The sequence below is a fragment of the Hydractinia symbiolongicarpus genome, chromosome 8 (assembly GCF_029227915.1).
Source record: "Hydractinia symbiolongicarpus strain clone_291-10 chromosome 8, HSymV2.1, whole genome shotgun sequence".
NCBI classification, from domain to species: domain Eukaryota; kingdom Metazoa; phylum Cnidaria; class Hydrozoa; order Anthoathecata; family Hydractiniidae; genus Hydractinia; species Hydractinia symbiolongicarpus.
Window position 1 is genome coordinate 23,822,224 of NC_079882.1, and position 18,055 is coordinate 23,840,278.

Consider the following 18,055-nt stretch of genomic DNA (forward strand, 5'->3'; position numbering starts at 1 on the left):
GTTCATAAGAACGTCACGGTTGAGATTTTTCTAAAAATGAAGAACGCATTAATAACTTACTAAACATTAATTTCTTCTAAAAATAAAATAATATAGGTTTACAATTGTTAAGAAACAAGTATTTTTCTTTGTACCATTAAACTATTTTTTGTACTATTATACGGAAGTAATAACAGCGTTTTCTTATCTAACTTTTCATTTTTGCATTGCGTTTCATCTCCCAGACATAAACTTGAACAGGAAAAGATGTAACATATACATTCGTTTCGTTAATTATAAAACGAATTCTTTTGACGTCAATAAGAGATCACGTGACCATAATTTATGTCACTCCCATCATGACAGTACTTACAATTTGTTGACATGAAGGACACGTCACTGCGATTATATTTTGTTTTCACTCGGTTTATCACCTTAAAAAAACATCTCAGATTTCTTTTCTATAAATAAAATATAAGTTCGTCTGTGATGAATGAAATTTGACAAAACAGACGTCGATTATTGTAGAGAAAGTATATCATTTTGAGAAGTTTACAGTCATGAAAATTTTCGTTGTTTTGTTTCTTGCTCTTTTGGTTCTTCAGTTATTCGATCTTTCATCCGGTCATTGGTGGAGAAAGAAAAAATCAAAAAGCAAGCCTCAAAATGGATTTAAAGGTTAGGAAGTGCTTTTTTCTTCCGGTTTCTTTTTAAATATTTGTGTCCAAAATATATCATTCCCTAAAAACTTGCCTGTAAAATTGATTATTTGCAGTAAATAGAATTTACAAGAGTGAGGGGAGTAGTTACAACTGCTAGCGTTTCCGACATGAACTTTTATAACCCATAGCCTGATATACATATTTGATATCCAAGCGAACTAAGGACTAAGGACTCTTTACTAAATTGTGAAATCAAGAGCTGTTTTTACCCTAACAAGAATAAGAATAATTCTTGTAATTCACCAATAATGCACGAACGCTTGTCTTGGAAAATCCACTTAGTCTTATTCATTCAGTTATTAGCATTGTGTTAAGGGGAAATTTCCATTCCATTCCGTTCGTAAGTAGATTTTGTGAGACTAACTCATCTTTTACAAATGCTACCAAAATAGGTGCTTAAAATTTGATGGACGAGGTAAGAGACTACTATTTAAACAATGTACACCTTCCAACCTCGTTCCCAGGGCATTTTGCCTTGTTGATGAAGTTGATAGCGGCTCTAAAATAATGGCTCAGGGGCCACAAGACCCTGGAGACGAGGTTGTGCACCTTAATGTTAAAATTTTTGGAAATGAAGTTTAACGATTGACAAAACAAAAGTGAATTTCGCAAAAATTAATTTTCGCGGCTATGCGTCCAAGTCTTCTTTTGTCAAGGCAAAGGAATTTAGAACAATAACGAGACAGATATGTATTCTTCGTTTGTGTGAAGTAGTAAGATTTTTTATTTTTAGGTTTGATGTGCCGTCTTCGACATTACAAAACCATCCTTAATGACGACAACAAAATAGTTGGTTGCAAAAGAAAATGTCCAACAAACTATAAAGAAGGATACTCTCTTCACTGGGGACATCATTGTAAACCAATTGGTACGTCATACTAAAATTTATACAAACGTGTAGTGATTTTTTTTGCTTTAATTTTTAACTGTTTAATTAGAATGTAACTTATAAAACTCAGGAGGACTTTACTTACGAACGCGTTTTAGACTGAATCTTATTTTGAAAATTAGATTCTATATCAACACACAGAGTTAACTTTTAGCAAGCAAATAAAACTTTATATTTATGCGGAAAGAGCCTACGTAACTATTTTTTTGATAACTTTACCCTCTATCTACAGATGTTTTATTAACGTAATCTTGTCACCAGCTTCAAGAGAAACTTGGGTTCGGTTTGCGATGCATTATTTGTTTTGTTCATATGGCTCTCTAAACTATTACTTTCCCCGCTAACAAAAGATTTCTTTTCATATAGTCATTCCAACAGGTTGTGCTGATGAATTTTGTGTCCATTGTATTCCTGGCTACAAATGGATGTATACTTATCCATTTTACGACAGATGTGTCAAAGATTGTCCCTCAGGATACATGGTGACAAGCAGTAATATGTGTGAAGGTAGGTTACCTGTCCTGGTTCGTTGCCTGTTGTTTTATGAGGCTCTGATACCGATGAGGAGAACTTAGCGTAAAAACATTGGTTGGTATAAATTTGTGTTGTTTTAAATATGAGTCAGTATTTGGATACTGAAGTAAGCAAATAACACTTGTGTGTTTTTCTTTTACTTCAGGATAAATTCTTTGACACCATTTTGAAATGTGGTTTGTCGTTTAGTATGTACAATTGAAGATTGCGATCGTTGCAAGGATCAGTGGGCATGTGAGAAGTGCAACGCCGGATTTTCGTTATATAGCAATTTTATGGATTCTGTTATCTGCGTTCAAAGGTGTCCATCTGGCTACGTCAAGATAAATCAAAATGGTGTCCAGAGCTGTGTAAGAAGACGGATTAAGACAACAAGTATGCCAGAAACAGCGATCACCACCACTACGACAACAACAACAACAACAACAACAACAACTGTAGCTGGAACGACTAAAAATACCACCCCTAAAAAAACAATTACCAATGGTGCGCTTATTCTGTCTATTCTATATTTCTCATTTCCAATAATTTTTTGGTTGCTTTCACTTCTAACATGTTCTAAGTGCTCATTCCACTTTACTCAGCATGATTTAAGCTTTACTTCTAATCATTTCTTTTCATTTTTTACAGCATTACCTCAAGGATGTAAAGATGCCAATTGTGTCAATTGTGAAACTGGTTATTTTAAGTTTTATCCGCCAACACGGGGTAGTTACTGTCTGACGCAATGTCCTGTTGGTTATTCTGCATTAGGATCGTTATGTGTAGGTACGACAAATTCAGATTCTCAAATGCTGTCAAACCCTCTTCTTTGATTTTTTTCCCTCACAAACAATAAGAATCTTAAATATGTGAAATAAATTAATAAATAAATAATTAAATAATCGCATCAAATCTCACCCTCATTCCCAGTGTTTTCCGCCTTTTTGATATCAAAAAGGCAAAAAAACCTGGGGAAGAGGGTGATCAAATTTAACAAGAATTTCAAAACAAGTTGCTGTTTCATCTCAACCAACTGATATAAACAGAGCGCTAATGCAAAAAAATATTTAGGGCAATTTTTTTCCCACTATACATGTTTTTCTATTACCTCATTCACACTTTTCAGCCTGCGCCGACCGCCGTTGCGCTTCATGCAAAGCTTCGCTGTCAGAATGTGATAAATGTTTCAAGGGTTACTCCATGCTTCTGGATGCTTTCAACATCACAGTGGAGTGTGTTAGAACATGCCCGGTAGGATATAAACAGGATATAGTTGGTGGTGTGAAGTACTGCGTCAAAACTCCACAACCAGGTATGTGATTTGTATTTACTTAAGATATTGCGTGCTTGCTTTAAAATGACCTTTTCTTTCCTTGCACCTAAGTTATCTTGTGTCTTTTTATATTGAAAAGGGTTCTTATCACCGTCGCGAGGTTTAATGCCACATTAATTTCTGTATCAGTCTATTCACACTAAGCTATGCCTCATTTTTAAATACATTATAATAGTGGGATAAAATAGTATGAAAAGTTTACGTTGATCTTAAAATAAAATTTCATCATTATCGTTTAAGAAGAATGTACATACATGTGAAACATGCAATAAATCGAAGTTGATGCGTCAATATTATAAAATAAAAATATAAATATTGAAGAGAAAAATGACATATTATTTTAAAACGGCTAATAAAGTATCGAAATACATTATATTCTTATGGTAGCATATATCTACTTTCTTCTGTTTTAGCTTGCTCAATATCCAACTGCAAAAGCTGTGTACGATCAGACCTCCACTCATTGCATTCAGGTTGTGAAGAATGCTCCGAAGGCTTTTCTTTGTTCAGGGGATCATTCAATGATCACTGCTACCAAACCTGTCCACCAGGCTTTTACTCTTCCCTAAAACCAGGAACTAACATAACTGCATGTGCTAGTAAGTATCTCCATCATATAATCTCCATCATATAACTAATCAATAAAGTTTTATTTGAATTACTAAAACAGTATTAAAGAAGCAAAATCGAACTTTCAGTTTTAATTACATTTTAATTACGTAGCTTTTAGGACCATACATGTCTAGAAAAAGTCTTGTTTCGTTTTCTTTTACCACTTTAAGGCCGTCTTTCATTTAAACGTTTATACCCGCAGTTCCCAGCATTTCGTATGTGGAGGTGTGCATAAAGTCAGGTGACTTGAAGCGCATAACAATATCGAACTTTTACTCTGTCAAATTTTGTCACTGAAGTAAAAAGGACCTGGCAACAACTGTGAACACATATTACTTAATATCTAGTATCTAAAGCACTTGTGTATATTCCAACAGCAAATTTTCACCATCAAATTTCTTATTTAGAGTGCTCAACTGTGTTTTGCAACAAGTGTACGGAAGACGATGTCTGCACAGAATGTTTTGAACCCTTGGTGTTGAATAAGTCGCTGAAGCGGTGTACAACTTGTCCTGCAAAACAACAATACAATTTTAAATTCAAAGAATGCGCGGCTACAGGTAAAATACTTTTTTTAAATTTGTTTTGGAAAACTGTCACTCTATTTACCAAACACGTTTTTTTTCTTCTAATCTGAGACCTAAAAGAAAGTTCCTAATGACATTTTCCGAAGTTTTTTTCAAATTCAAAAATATTTTTTATTGTTTTTAAATTCGTTTCTTTGTTTTAATTATGATGACATTTCTTTTTTTAGATTCTAACCGCCCGGAAAATGTATTCGAGGGAGTGAACCAAAAGTAATTTGCTTAAACCCCAGGGCTTTTTCTGAAGAAAATATTTTTTTTACCGTTCAAGATTGTCATCGCATCTAGAACATTTTAACATGACCAACATTATCTTGTTTTTTTTGTTTTAAAGTGTATATTTAACCTCATGAAAGCCTGTGTTTACTTGAATTGGCGCCACTACATACCTCTCTCAAATAATAAGCGGTCCATTTTTGTTGAAAAATATTTAATAAGTGCCTTCACCTAATGTACCCCAATTCGTCTCCAGTCCAACTTGAAGTAAGCATTGGTCAATTCATAGACGTAGAAGAGACGCTGAGTAGAAATTATTTGATTGGTGCGAAACTCTTTGAAAAGCATTTGTAAAATTGTGTGTTTATATTTTATTTAATAAATATCTTTTTGTTATTATACTTATATGTACTGTGGAATCTGTTAGGTTATTTTTTGACCCTAGCTATGCTAGCTTACCTCATTTCTAGGGTTTCGTGGCCCCTTAACCGTTATTAGGGAGCGGAAATGCCTCAAAAACGATGTTTCCGCTCCCAGCAAAAAGACAGGGATTACATTACAACGTTTTCTTTAAAAATCCAAATATCTATTGCTTTTTTCTGACAATCTTGGCAGCCGAAATCTGACCAACAGCTACCTCAACGTTGGTAAACCTAAGCACTTTTGAATGGGTAATTTAATTCATATGGACCTCTCTGTATGTCTCAACATAGAGTAGTCATGAGTTATGCCTAATAAATAGTGTGACGGTAATTTAACTTTGATGCCACCCTATTTGGCATGTTTCGGAGTTACCGGGTTAGTTAGTAAAATTTTTCAGTAAAGCCGAAAACACAAGACAGTAGTCTGCAGGTATTCTCTGATGCTATGAAGTTTGACTATTTATGTACACACCATTTCTCTTGCAAAAATTTCGGAACCAAAATAAAAATTTCTATACAACAGAACAGCAAATCTAAAACAAAACATCTCGTGCACAACACACGCAAATGCAGCTAAACTACCGAAGTTATCATAAATACAAGAGCCCTGGGAACAAATCATACTTTTGTTTAATCCCGTTTGTAGTCTTGTAAAACTTGCATGACTTTTTGAACAAGGAAAAGCCCGAGAAACTATTGTTTTTTTATAATTCCTGTTGTTTGTTCTTTCCTTTCAGTCCATATTCTGTTAATTACTGCACATAAGACATTACGAGTTGTCTCGTTATTATAAGATCTGAGCTTCGCAATGCTTAAAAATGCTGTTATGTAAGAAAAATGTGTGTTCATGATTTAAGAACAAGCATTCGCAGAGCGGTCAGAAATATAAAACTGACAGCGTGGGCGTAAAACTCTCACTTATATAAGTAAAAACAATAGAAAAAAATATTAATCTTGTCAGTAAGTTTGTGTACGTCAGCTGTTACTGACAGTTGTCATGGTGACAGCATTTACTTTCGTTGCTCTTAATTACATCGCTGATATTCCCATCCTCGTCACCAGGTCTTTTTTAGTGGTGCTGGCAGAGTCATATAATTTTGATTTGGTTCTCATAAGATCATAGCTGTTTTGAGTCTACTGATTCCACAAAGTGGATGTTGCACTGCTCATTGCAAAAGATCTTATGTCTAAGCGCGAAGAAAGAAAAAAAAATAAGTGAAATTAAAACTTGTTTTGTAATTGGTTGATTAATATCTTTTTTAATCCTTTTAATAAATTCAGACACTGTTATAGCGTTGAAAGGAATCAATTTACAGAGCTTTTTTAAAACACCAGCTTGAAGTCTGTCAGCATTTTATTCGTGAAGTTTAGATGTACTAGCTAGAGGTGAGTACTTATTTGAACAAAATGCAGGCGCTTCATAAACTCGCTATAAAAAACACAACTATATGAAACATCGACAATGCGACCCAATCTTACAATTTCTGCTAACAAAAAATAAAGCCTATCACTCATGGTTGAAAGTCGCGCGATTGAAACGTTTTGGGTCTTAAATTACATTTAGGTGACAAAAAATCAAGATTTTAATGCCACATACTTTGTTTGTTAACTGTGCCAAATTTTGTTGAAAATCAAGTAGTTTTAATTTTTGGACCAGCTTTGGCCTAAACTGACATTTAGGTGAAAAAATGAAAATTTTGATGTCACCGTCATGTCACTTTTTTGTTAACTGTGCCAAATTTTGTCGAAAACAAACACCAATTTTGGCCTGAAACGTCATTTAAATGACTTCCAAGTAATTAAAGAGTTTAGGTACGAAGTTTATATCTGTGACGTTGCAATTGACCATTTGGGACATAGTCAGTTAGATAGGAGTTGGAAACCAATACTATATTGCAGGCGAGATATTTATAAAGGTCATAAACACAGAATAAAAAGATCTTCTAAAAAATTAAAACTTAGACATTCCAAATACACGATTTTATTTAAAAGGAACACGAAATATAGACTGAGGCTCGTGTTTATTATTGCTTATTGACCTATTTGATGTGTTCGTGCATTTTTTTGGTTTTATAAGTCAAAACGCTAAGCGAAATCACACGGTAATTACTCAGTTTATCACGCTTTTTGTATAAAATTTACATAACTTTTTTCCCTACTTTAGGCTGTACTGTTACTAGCCAATTGCTTTTTTTTCTTAAGGATTTCCGTCTTATGTTGCCTATCAATATTGCTAATAAAAAGCCTGGACAATGGTCTAGGTTTGTTATTAGCAATGGAACTTTTCCCGGGGTTAACGACCAGTTTCCGTAATAATAGTTGCTTATTACTGAATTGTGCTTGTTTGGATTTTATTTTTTACAATTTTCTATAAAAAAGACTTAAACACATTCATTAGTTTGACATGAAGTTAATTAAGGTTAAATAAGGTTAGTGCAACCATTAAATTGTACTTACACCTTTGAAGTTTAATCAGATTTTCAACATTATAAAAGAAATAGCTGGACAAATTTGTTAAAAAAATAGTAAACGGACAGGCTATTATTGACATCATCAAACCATCATGTGATGACTATATTTTCCATCGTTTTTCAGCCTCAGCAGATTATTCCACGGACCCTGATAACTACTCCTAAATACTGAAACACCAAGTCTATGTGCATTGCATGCAAAAAAGATTTTTTTTTCGTCTCATTTGCTAAACGACAAAGTAGCGATTTTAATATTACATAATCACGTCAATAAAACAGACTAATGCTTACCTTATACTGGCCGTTTTTCCGTCGAGGGATCCGCGGATCCACCGGTTTATAGACTTTTGCCAGTCGTAATATCGCTATTGTGTGCGTTTTCAGCACTACATCACTCAGTGTGGCAGACAGGATGCGGTTTCCTTATATTATTACAGAAACTAGGACGTGGATAAGTCCAGGCGTGTGCCTATTTTTTATATATCGCATTTCGTATGTCGTGCCAAGAGAGAATGCGGTTGATAATAACACAGGAGAAATCATTGTTTGAGAAAAGATAACTTTGAAACAAATGAAAATAACTGACTTCGTTTCCTGCGCGGATAACTGGGGGCAACCTACAATCAAAAATGGTTAAATTCCCCAGAGTTTGGTCCCTTGACCGTTTCAGAATTGACGGGTTGATGACGTCATCCAAAAACCTTTAAAAACATATGATCCTGTCTAATATATAGACCACCGTTTCACGCTCGACACAATATAGGCAAAGAGTTTACAAATGAAAAAGGTAAGGAAAAAATAACGGGCATCTCATTATTCTTGTTTTTAGATAGATAGATATAATCATGGCTCAATTTGGCCCTCCCGTTCAAACGTCATTGGTAACTCGTGTGTCTTTGTCCTTCTCTTGCAAAGGATTATGGAATGGAGACATTCTCTCAAAGTCTGATTCGGCTATACAGGTGATGATGGAGTGTGGTGGAAAATGGACAGAAGTAAGAGAACAAGTTTTAATGTTCTAAGTATTGCTCCATAAAATAAGAAAATGTGTAAAAGTGAACGTGTTACTAGGGTACAAAATCATTTGTGTGGCTTTAGAGATTGGTGGTAAGAATCAATGCTACGTAGTTTGTAAAGGTAGCTATATAAAGCAATCCTGATAGTTATAAAATGTCTAATAGAAACGATACATGACAGTAAATGTTCACATAAAAATGGGGATTTAAGCATAAGTACAAAATTGCGTTTGCAATCAGCAAAATTTTGAAGTTAATCCGTTAGTATTTGCGTTAGACGAAAGGCTGAAAGTTATGTTAAGGGTACACAAAAATAATTTGTAAGTAAGATTAGGTAGGATCAGGTACTACTTGTATCTAAACCTATCTGATATTTATTTATTTCTGGTAAATAAAACTATTGTCATGATACGTTCACATTCGAGCCTTTTTTTACTATGCTTTTGTGCTAAACAAAATGCATTAAACAGAAATTTTATTTTGAAATTAGATATTGTCCTGGTCAATGAAATATATATGCTCCTATATGCTATATACTAATTTAGGTTGGACGTACTGAAGTGATAAAAAATAGTTTAAATCCTGAGTTTACAGAAAGTGTTGAAGTTGACTACAGATTTGAGGAAGTGCAGAAAATGAAATTCATTGTTTATGACGTTGACGAAGCTGTGGAAGATCTTTCTCAACAGGTTTTACTTGGCGATATGGATTGCAGTCTTGCGCAAGTTAGTATGTCGACTGTCCATACACATGCCACTATTATTGAGAGTTTTTACGTATTTCAGGTGTGGATGTGTAATTTTACTTCATGAATACAGTAAATTTGGTAATGAAATTCTCAAAGACAATGGTTAAAAACCAGTCATCACTAAAAACTGGTCACAAGCACCCAAAATTACCCATAACAAGCGAAAATCAACCAACATTGCTAGCCATACTAGACCAAAATTAAAAATGATCCCATAATACTAAGATGGTCCAGTGTTATCTTAACGGGAAAAGAATCCAGTACAAAAACACATGATTCTGTATATAATGTTTTTCAGCGTTCCAAGCGATAGGGCCATCGATTAACACGCCAACAAAATATCTTAAATAAACAACTTTTCAACTGTTCCACCTTATAAGTTGATTTTTTTTATAGGACTTGCAGCTATGCAGTTATACATACTATTTTTCCTTAGATTGTTTCAGCGAGAACTTTAACTGAAGAAATACATCTCGGCGAGTTTCCTGCTGGTACAATGAATGTAAGTTGTTAGCGTTTTTTGCAATATCAACTTGTTTTTTTATTAGTTGTTTGGTTTTCTATAGTAACTTTCCTTTCCTTCGCATTCCCTATCTTTATATTGTAAAATTTAGATCACAGCTGAAGAAATTGTTGGTTCCTCAAACGTTGAAGTAATGTTACAATTCGAAGGACAGCATCTGGACAAAAAAGTAATTTGCTTTTAATTTACTCTTCTTTAGCTGTAACAGTCGACAAGTAACATAATATTATTGGAACAGCGATAGTCGTTTCAGGCCGCTTTTTAAAAAAGTCCGAAAGCATTGTGCAATTCATAGGAAGTAAGTTCATTTTTACGGAGGCCTAAGCCAGGTTTAAAATCTGATAGTCTCATTTTATAATAATCCCGCAGTATAAAGTAATCTAGATCAGGGTCAATGCGAGACGGAAAATTAGGAAAAAGAGAAAAAATTTGGAGTTTTAAAATTTTAAATCTTTTAAAGTAGCCTAAGCACCTAGTCTACTGTAAACATGGGCAAGTGTACACTGCTTGAACCTAGTAAAGACAAACTTTAAAAAACTTGTAGTCATGCAAAATATTTTAGCTAAGATTTAGCTAAAAACTTGCAAAAACTCCTATTTTTTACTGATTACTTTTTACCTACACTTTTTTATTCTACAACAAGATTTATCACAAATTATGAAAAATCTGGGCTTTTTATTTAATTGAACTAAAGAAACAGGCCGCCAAGCCGATGTTAAAGCCTTGCATATTTTATAACTGTTTATTTATGCAGCTCTAATCAGTTTATAACATTAAAGATCTAACGTGAGCTGTGAGAAAATGTATTATCCTGCACAACAATGCAGGATATTTATTCTGTCAACGTTTGAAACAATGGTCCAAGAAAAAATGCAATGACAGGATACCTAACAAATGAATATACCCCCGTCTTTGTTATCTCCCAGCTTTTTGACAGCCATTATTGTTTCGTCCTCTTGTTTACACTTTTAAAGTCTCAGATTTCAAGAGTAAAAGTGGAACTTATTTTTCTTTATTATAGGATGTCTTTTCATTATCAGATCCTTATCTTGAAATTTCGAAGGATCGTGGTGATGGTACATTTCTACCTGTTCATCGCACACCCGTAAGTAAAAATTTAATATACAAGGTTAGTTTCTTGAAAAATAGAAAAAATAGGGATTATAAAAATTATTATCCCTCTAAAATTTTCTACGCACAGGTTTTTATCCCAAGCCCAGCCCAAATGCACTAGTTAGCTGTCAAGATTATGCGCTATTTTTAAACATTTTCCTATGTACTAAGCGAAAATAATTAACTCTCAAGTAATTAGGGCATTGGAATGCATAATTTAATGTCAACATCAAATGGACAATGGATTTGCTTGAAGTCGGTCCTGCAATGACTTTATAACGATTCCTAACCACAAAGAAGAAGCTCATACACCGTATGCAAACATATGTTTTTGTACCTTTTGACTGCACATTTAAAAAATATAGCAAAGTAAAGACTTGGACGTGGCACTCTGCAAACCCCCCCCCCCCCCTCTCTCTCTCTCTCGGCCACAACCCTGAGTACGAATTCGACTTGAACAACATGTCATTATACCTTTTAGCATATTGATAATACTCTTGATCCGAAATGGAAACCCTTCAATATTAGTCTTCAAAAACTATGTGCAAATAACTATGATATCCGGTTGAAGGTAAAGTTGATTTAAAAGTACCTTCTTTTTGAAAACATTCAATCAATAATAAGCAGATATGCCTGTTTCGTTAAATACAAAGACGTTCATTTACTCAAAACACAACAGTATGTGTTTGAGAATGAATAAATCTGATGTTATCTGTTTCATTATATCTTTCGTGTTTTCAGAAATAGAAAATGTGTTTGTTTATAGATTTTTACAACTTTTCAGTGAAGTATCATGAAGTTTTGATACGGAGTTCTGCAACACTTTTAATTGCATTTTATTTTTGTATTTCTTATCGTTCTTACTGCTAAATTTAGATTGCTTGTTATGATTATGATGATGATGGCGGTCATGACCTGATTGGGGAATTCTACACAACAATGGCTGAAATGGCAACAGCAGAGACTTTAAAGGCAAGACAACCCTACTTTTAGAATTTTGACATTCTACAATAATTAATCCCATTGGGATACATTAATTTTAATGTATGTGTAATTTTATTTAGCTTCAATGGGAATGTATTAATCCAAAGAAACAAAAGAAGAAAGGATACAAAAACTCTGGTATAATACTTTTAAATTCAATTCAGGTAAGAAAGAGAAAAATATATTTTTAAAGCACATTTGTTGAATTCCATAATAAAGCTTTTTTATGAATTCATCGCTGATTTCTTTAGACTTACAAAGTACCATCATTTTTGGATTATATTATGGGTGGCTGTCAAATCAACTTCACCGTAAGTTTATGCAAATGTTTGCAAATGTTTATGTAAAAGATAACACAATAACTTATCCACGGGTAAATATGATTCTAGGAAAGATAAGTACAAATGTTGATTGACTGAGAAAAGCTGGCGAAAAACTTCTGATTTTCCTAACTGATACCATCGGTGCAAAAAAAAGGGAAATGTGAGACTTTGTGTATTTAAGTATTTAAGTATTCTTTTTAAAAGAATGGACCGAAAACATGTTTACAAGCGTTGAGTAAAATAATATTGATTGAAAACTGTTTGATCTTTCTCGTGATGGTAGACGAAATTTCTTGGCTTGGCTTAAGTTGTGTAAAATAGAAAAAAAAATGTGAAGAAAAAAAAAAGAAGTAATAATTGTAATTTTTTGCCATTTTATTTTTGCACTCTTTCACTTTATTTTTGCACTGTAAATACTCTCTTTAAAGAAAGTATTTACAATAGAAATTTTTATTTAGTGCAAAAAAACAAAACAAAAAAACTGCCCACCCTAACTAGTGTCCGCTTTATGGAAATTTTTTTCTATGAGAGTTTAATCTAATATTAATCCGTTCCAAGCATCTATGTCTGTCTTAATGGGATGTTTGCTTTAAAGAGTGTCCCACTTAAGGGGATTCCACTGTAAGATAAAAGTATAAACGACGTTAATGTCTTCAGGTTGGTATTGACTTCACAGCATCAAATGGTAACCCAACTCAACCTAGTTCTCTGCATTACTTCCAATCTTATGAACCAAATGAATATGTGAAAGCTTTATCCGCTGTTGGAGAGGTTTGTCAAGACTACGACACGTGAGTTTGTTTTTCTATTAAAATGAAAAATCAAACTAAAAAGGTTAACTTAACATTTTTTAACTAGCTCATTGATCTGTTGTTGTGTTTTTTTTAATATCTTGATTAACAAAACTTATTGTATGTTATGTCATATATATTTTAGTGATAAAATGTTTCCAGCGTTGGGATACGGATGTAAGATTCCACCAAATGGCCAGGTAAAAAATTATTTTTTCAAAAAAGATCACACTCTCTTTTGCAGCTGTAGAACATCTCTTCTCACAATAGGTTTTAGTTCCTGGTTAAGACGAATTTCAATAAAAACGTGTCTACTCGCTCGCCAACAGGAATTCTAGAATGTGATTGGTTTCTTAAGTAAAATAGGAATCAAATACTGAAGTTGCATGCATGCATGTTTTCGTTTTTGCGTTTTTTTGTAGATTTCTTTCGAGTTTCCACTAAATTTTAACCCTACAAATCCATATTGTCACGGTAAGTATGTGGTAATTTAAATTCCTACTTTTAGCAGAAATGTTTTTGGCAGATTCGAAATGATTATTGATTTTTTGGTCATAGCATTAGTAACCAACGATATCCTAACTTTTAAAATTATGCATCGCATGACACATAATAAAGTCACTGATTATCAAACCTGGCCTAGAGCTAGTGAATCTTTCGAACAACTTGTAGTTCAACTTTTTATTGGGGCATGGTTTTTGTCATCGGTTTTCATTACAATACTTATAGGTATACCTGATATCATCGCAGCTTATCAAAATTGTGTTCGTCAAATCGAACTGTATGGACCAACAAATGTTGCACCGATTATTAACCACGTCGCAAGATTTGCTGATGCAGCAGCAAAAAATCAACAATACGCAGCATCTGTATGTTTGATAAAAAAACATGCTAATTTATAGCATTTTTTTCTTTTGTTGAGTAAAGGAAGTTAGAAAAATGTATGTCTAGAATCGAAACTGGAGGACAATAAGCTGGGTAATTGGCGTAGGAAGGATCTGCTTTGTCTTACACCTTTGAGATTATATACATTCTTTTTTAGAACTATTTTATTCTGCTGCTCATCACAGATGGGGTCATTTCTGATATAACGGACACTGTAACAGCTATTGTCAATGCTTCATATCTACCTATGTCTCTTATTATTGTTGGTGTGGGGGATGCTGATTTTTCGCAGATGAATTTTCTTGATTGCGATGAGGGATTGTGAGTAAAATTACGAGAAAATTGCAAATCGTAACGAGTATCTGCACATTTGTGTTCTAAACGAATGAAAAGTCTTTGTTGTTGTGTTTTTGGTAAGGACAGAGTTAAGCGGTCGAGTGCTACTTTCTATCTTCAATTATGTCTAATTTGTTTTACATTCAAACCGTCATACTAAAACCTAACTATAATGCTCACCGGTCAATGCCACAACAGGCACTTTCACGTAATACGCATTATGTACAAAACGTTGTATGATTTTTGGTAAACAAAAGTAAAATAAGCTCTATCAACGAGTAAAAGCTTATTGCCAGTAGATGTAATCACCCGTGTTTCATATTTAAAGTAAGTAGCGTGTTCTTTACAGTCACCTAAAAAATCTGTTTGTTTTTGATACATAGAAAAAGCCGTCATTAAGTTTCACAACCGTGTTGGTTGTGTCAAGGTAGCACACGGCATGTACATTACAAAATTGTTGGTAAAATAATTACAATTTTTCAGATTAAAAGCCAGAAATGGTACGGAAGCACTGCGAGATATTGTTCAATTTGTGCCGTTTAGAGATTATCGTCAGGTAATTACCTATATTAAAAACATATGATTTCTATAAACTTAAGTTTTGCAACCACGGAAAAAAGAAAATTTTATGCGTCTTTCACCACCTGATAGCTATCCATTGCCGTAAATTTATTTATTGTAATTCGTTAAAACTTCATTTCAGGTGGCACCTGCTGAACTCGCAAAAGCCGTGCTAGCAGAAGTGCCTAAACAAGTGGTTGATTATTACATAAAGAAAGGAATACAACCAAACACACCTCCACATATACCAAATATGCAAATGCCCACTATATCCTAAACGGTCGTATTAACCTGTATGGAGTGTTATTGCATGAAAGGCTAAATTCATTTAGATAATTTTTTTTATCGATTTTTACTACCTGAATTTGGATTCGTTATTATAAATGTGCTAGATATGGTTGGTGAATTATAGAAAGTCTGTAGTAAAAAGAAGTATTAAAAAATTAGCATACTGTGAGCATCTTTTCACCCTGAAAGAAAGTTTGTTAAGCCGAGCGACATACAAAATTTGTAAATAATTTTTCAATTTTTTATGATTGTTATTTTTCATTTTTTAATATTTTTAATATTTGTGACATTTACATGTTTTTTTTAATTAGCAGAAATAGTTTTCTTTCCAGTCCTTCTTGTTACTTCGCGAGACAGTCTGATTTTCTTCCAAGCGGTTCTTGGTGTTGTAGGAACAAAATGTAGAGAAACTGCTCTAATTTGATTTTAAACACAAATTATGCCCAGCTAATCAGTCCAAAATTCTTTTGTTTTGAATCGGAACATCACTAATATTTTAAATTGGTGCATTTAAACAAGCATCAGTACTACAATGCGAGAAAACCCGCTTTTTCTGACTCACTTTGTCTTTAGCGATTGCTTCATTAGAATTAAATGCAAATGTTCACTAATAAACATAAAAAATGGATAAAGGCAGGTGCAACAAATTTCCGCATTCAAATCATACAGGCGCGGGATTTTTAAAAAAATCGGACACCGATATTGTGCTCTAATGATGTGTGTTATATATATATTGTTAGCATTATCCTTAAATTTGTTGTTAAAAGGATCAAATAGAGAGTTTTACCATACTTTTACGTATCTTTTTTTCAATTTTTTGTCAAAAACAAGAAAAGTTGAACACGTCTAAATATACATAAAACGAGGGGACAGCGTCTATATTTTGTCATTTTAACAGGTGAGATTTCAAAGATTCTCTCTAATCGTGTCCGTGACTTTCACTTTCATTATTGTTTTAATGACCATGTGGGCGAGTATATCGAGGTTCACATTGTAAGAAGAGTCAGCATGCGCTAAGCTTAAAAGCAATTAATTCCAAATAGTAAACTTCACTGTCTCGTTCTGGCGTTCGCCGAACCCAAAATAAGTTCTTAGAAGGTGGCTAGACACTTCAAAACACAACAAATACTCCTATTTTTAGACACGCAAATGTAAACACTTGCTAAAGTTCAGGAGAATCATCTTTACAAAAAACCAGACCAATTGTACAAATTAGTGACATTACCATGAGATTCTTGAATTTATTTAAACTAAATGCATTTCTTTACTTTTAAACTAGGTGCTACTTAAGCCTATATAGAGCATGCTTGTTTCACACACGAACTGGAAATATTATCAGCCGAAAAGACGTTTAGTATAGAGTTAGCTAGCTAAATGTTACTAATCATTTGCATGATTGCTTACCCTTTTAAGGAAGTCCTACAAGAATATGTGTTCAAACGTCTGATGTATGCAGTACCAAAATAAGAAAAACGAAAAACCTTTATTTTGACTTCAGTTGTTTAACTAGTTTTATTATATACCCGTAAGCAAAAACAGCCATTGAATAAATAATCGTATTCCACCCGTATTATTCAATGCTTGTGACGTAACAATAGTTTTGACAAAACATTCGTAAACGCATGTTTTGATTTTATCCTTTCCACCTCATTAATTTTTATCGTAATTAACTGTGATTGGTTGTTTCTTAGTGGTCCGTTTTCTGATTGGTCGATTTCCAAACACGTGAAATGGCGGGAACTTTTTTGTCGAGAAAATTCTTTTTACAAAAACATCAAAACAAAGAAATCTCTTTTGCGTCGTTGAATATAAATCACCTCGGGTTAATAAATCTCAATAACCTATGTTTACCTATTGTATATCTACTTAATATTAACATATAATCATCCCATGTTAGTTAGATTTGGTAAAACGTTTATAATTGTAATTATTAACTTCAGCGTAATTATAAACTGATATCAATTTAGAACTTTTATTTAATGATCTATTCATAAGCATTAAGAGGTTCGATTTATCTCTTCCTCATAATAAGAAAGTACCTTATTCCTATCCTCTCTAGAACAAAAATTTAATTTTAAGTTATATTTTGGACAAATTTTAAGTTTTTGTAAGTGACGTATATTATTTATGAGCTAGTTATATATGAGCTATAGTTATACTAGCTTTCTCACAACTTGGCTGTTTTTTCAATTTATTTTTTTTGGATTGTTGTGAATTAATTTTGTTTCACTTTGCGCATCTTTCGCCGTAATTATATATTCTATTTAGCACTAAACCCAGTTTTGGCCTAACCGTAATTTTATTGGAAATTCTTGGGTCCTGTTCTTTAAGGGTTCAAAAATATCGGTGATGTTGTGTTGTGCTAAACATAAATTCATTCTGTGAAGATGTTGCTAGGGTAGTTTTGTTATATCGTGATGCGTAGGTGAGTATTGGTCAATTTCATGTTAATTTCAATCATTCAAATCGTTCAAGCATAAACATCTTTTGCTTTAAACGTAATTACTCTTTCTGATTGGGCAAAAGCATTCTAAAATGATTAAGGCGGGAAACTTTGTCAATCTACAAACGCATTCTTCAGTTCTGAAAATACATAGATTTAATTAAAAAGGGAAAAAAGATAAGTATCAACTCGATATTCAATAAAACAGATATAACGTGCCATACAAGTGTGAGAAATATTTTTTTATCTCGAATGGATAAGGGGCTGAAGAGGGGGGAGGGACACATGTTTTAGCTATAT

The 18,055-nt window shown here is 33.3% G+C and overlaps 2 protein-coding genes across 3 annotated transcripts; both read left to right on the plus strand.

Moving 5' to 3' along the window:
- Window positions 1-460: 460 nt before the first annotated feature.
- LOC130655021 (proprotein convertase subtilisin/kexin type 5-like) lies at window positions 461-5,258 on the plus strand. Its single transcript, XM_057457723.1, has 9 exons — window positions 461-657; window positions 1,435-1,569; window positions 1,957-2,097; window positions 2,314-2,610; window positions 2,755-2,892; window positions 3,233-3,418; window positions 3,853-4,038; window positions 4,459-4,611; window positions 4,806-5,258. The coding sequence occupies exons 1-9, from the start codon at window positions 540-542 to the stop codon at window positions 4,850-4,852; spliced, it is 1,401 nt and encodes a 466-aa protein (XP_057313706.1). The 5' UTR covers window positions 461-539; the 3' UTR covers window positions 4,853-5,258.
- Window positions 5,259-6,389: 1,131 nt separating this feature from the next.
- Window positions 6,390-15,643, plus strand: LOC130655035 (copine-3-like). 2 transcript variants are annotated; one of them, XM_057457736.1, is made up of 17 exons: window positions 6,390-6,659; window positions 8,574-8,739; window positions 9,306-9,545; window positions 9,945-10,010; window positions 10,123-10,200; window positions 11,053-11,136; window positions 11,626-11,715; window positions 12,021-12,116; window positions 12,209-12,292; window positions 12,380-12,439; window positions 13,109-13,242; window positions 13,388-13,442; window positions 13,665-13,716; window positions 13,972-14,111; window positions 14,285-14,448; window positions 14,947-15,019; window positions 15,167-15,643. In XM_057457736.1, the coding sequence occupies exons 2-17, from the start codon at window positions 8,590-8,592 to the stop codon at window positions 15,299-15,301; spliced, it is 1,701 nt and encodes a 566-aa protein (XP_057313719.1). In that variant the 5' UTR covers window positions 6,390-6,659; window positions 8,574-8,589; the 3' UTR covers window positions 15,302-15,643. The 2 variants fall into 2 exon arrangements, with proteins under 2 accessions (XP_057313719.1, XP_057313720.1); XM_057457737.1 differs by having other exon boundaries at window positions 6,391-6,659; window positions 9,306-9,485.
- Window positions 15,644-18,055: the final 2,412 nt, after the last annotated feature.

Excerpts from the sequence above, each read along its gene's own strand:
- LOC130655021 (XM_057457723.1), top strand. The coding sequence starts at position 540 with ATGAAAATTTTCGTTGTTTTGTTTCTTGCTCTTTTGGTTCTTCAGTTA. Across the intron at positions 2,611-2,754 it reads TAAAAAAACAATTACCAATG|CATTACCTCAAGGATGTAAA; the intron begins GTGCGCTTATTC and ends CATTTTTTACAG. Across the intron at positions 4,612-4,805 it reads CAAAGAATGCGCGGCTACAG|ATTCTAACCGCCCGGAAAAT; the intron begins GTAAAATACTTT and ends TTCTTTTTTTAG.
- LOC130655035 (XM_057457736.1), top strand. The coding sequence starts at position 8,590 with ATGGCTCAATTTGGCCCTCCCGTTCAAACGTCATTGGTAACTCGTGTG. Across the intron at positions 9,546-9,944 it reads AGAGTTTTTACGTATTTCAG|ATTGTTTCAGCGAGAACTTT; the intron begins GTGTGGATGTGT and ends ATTTTTCCTTAG. Across the intron at positions 10,201-11,052 it reads GACAGCATCTGGACAAAAAA|GATGTCTTTTCATTATCAGA; the intron begins GTAATTTGCTTT and ends TCTTTATTATAG.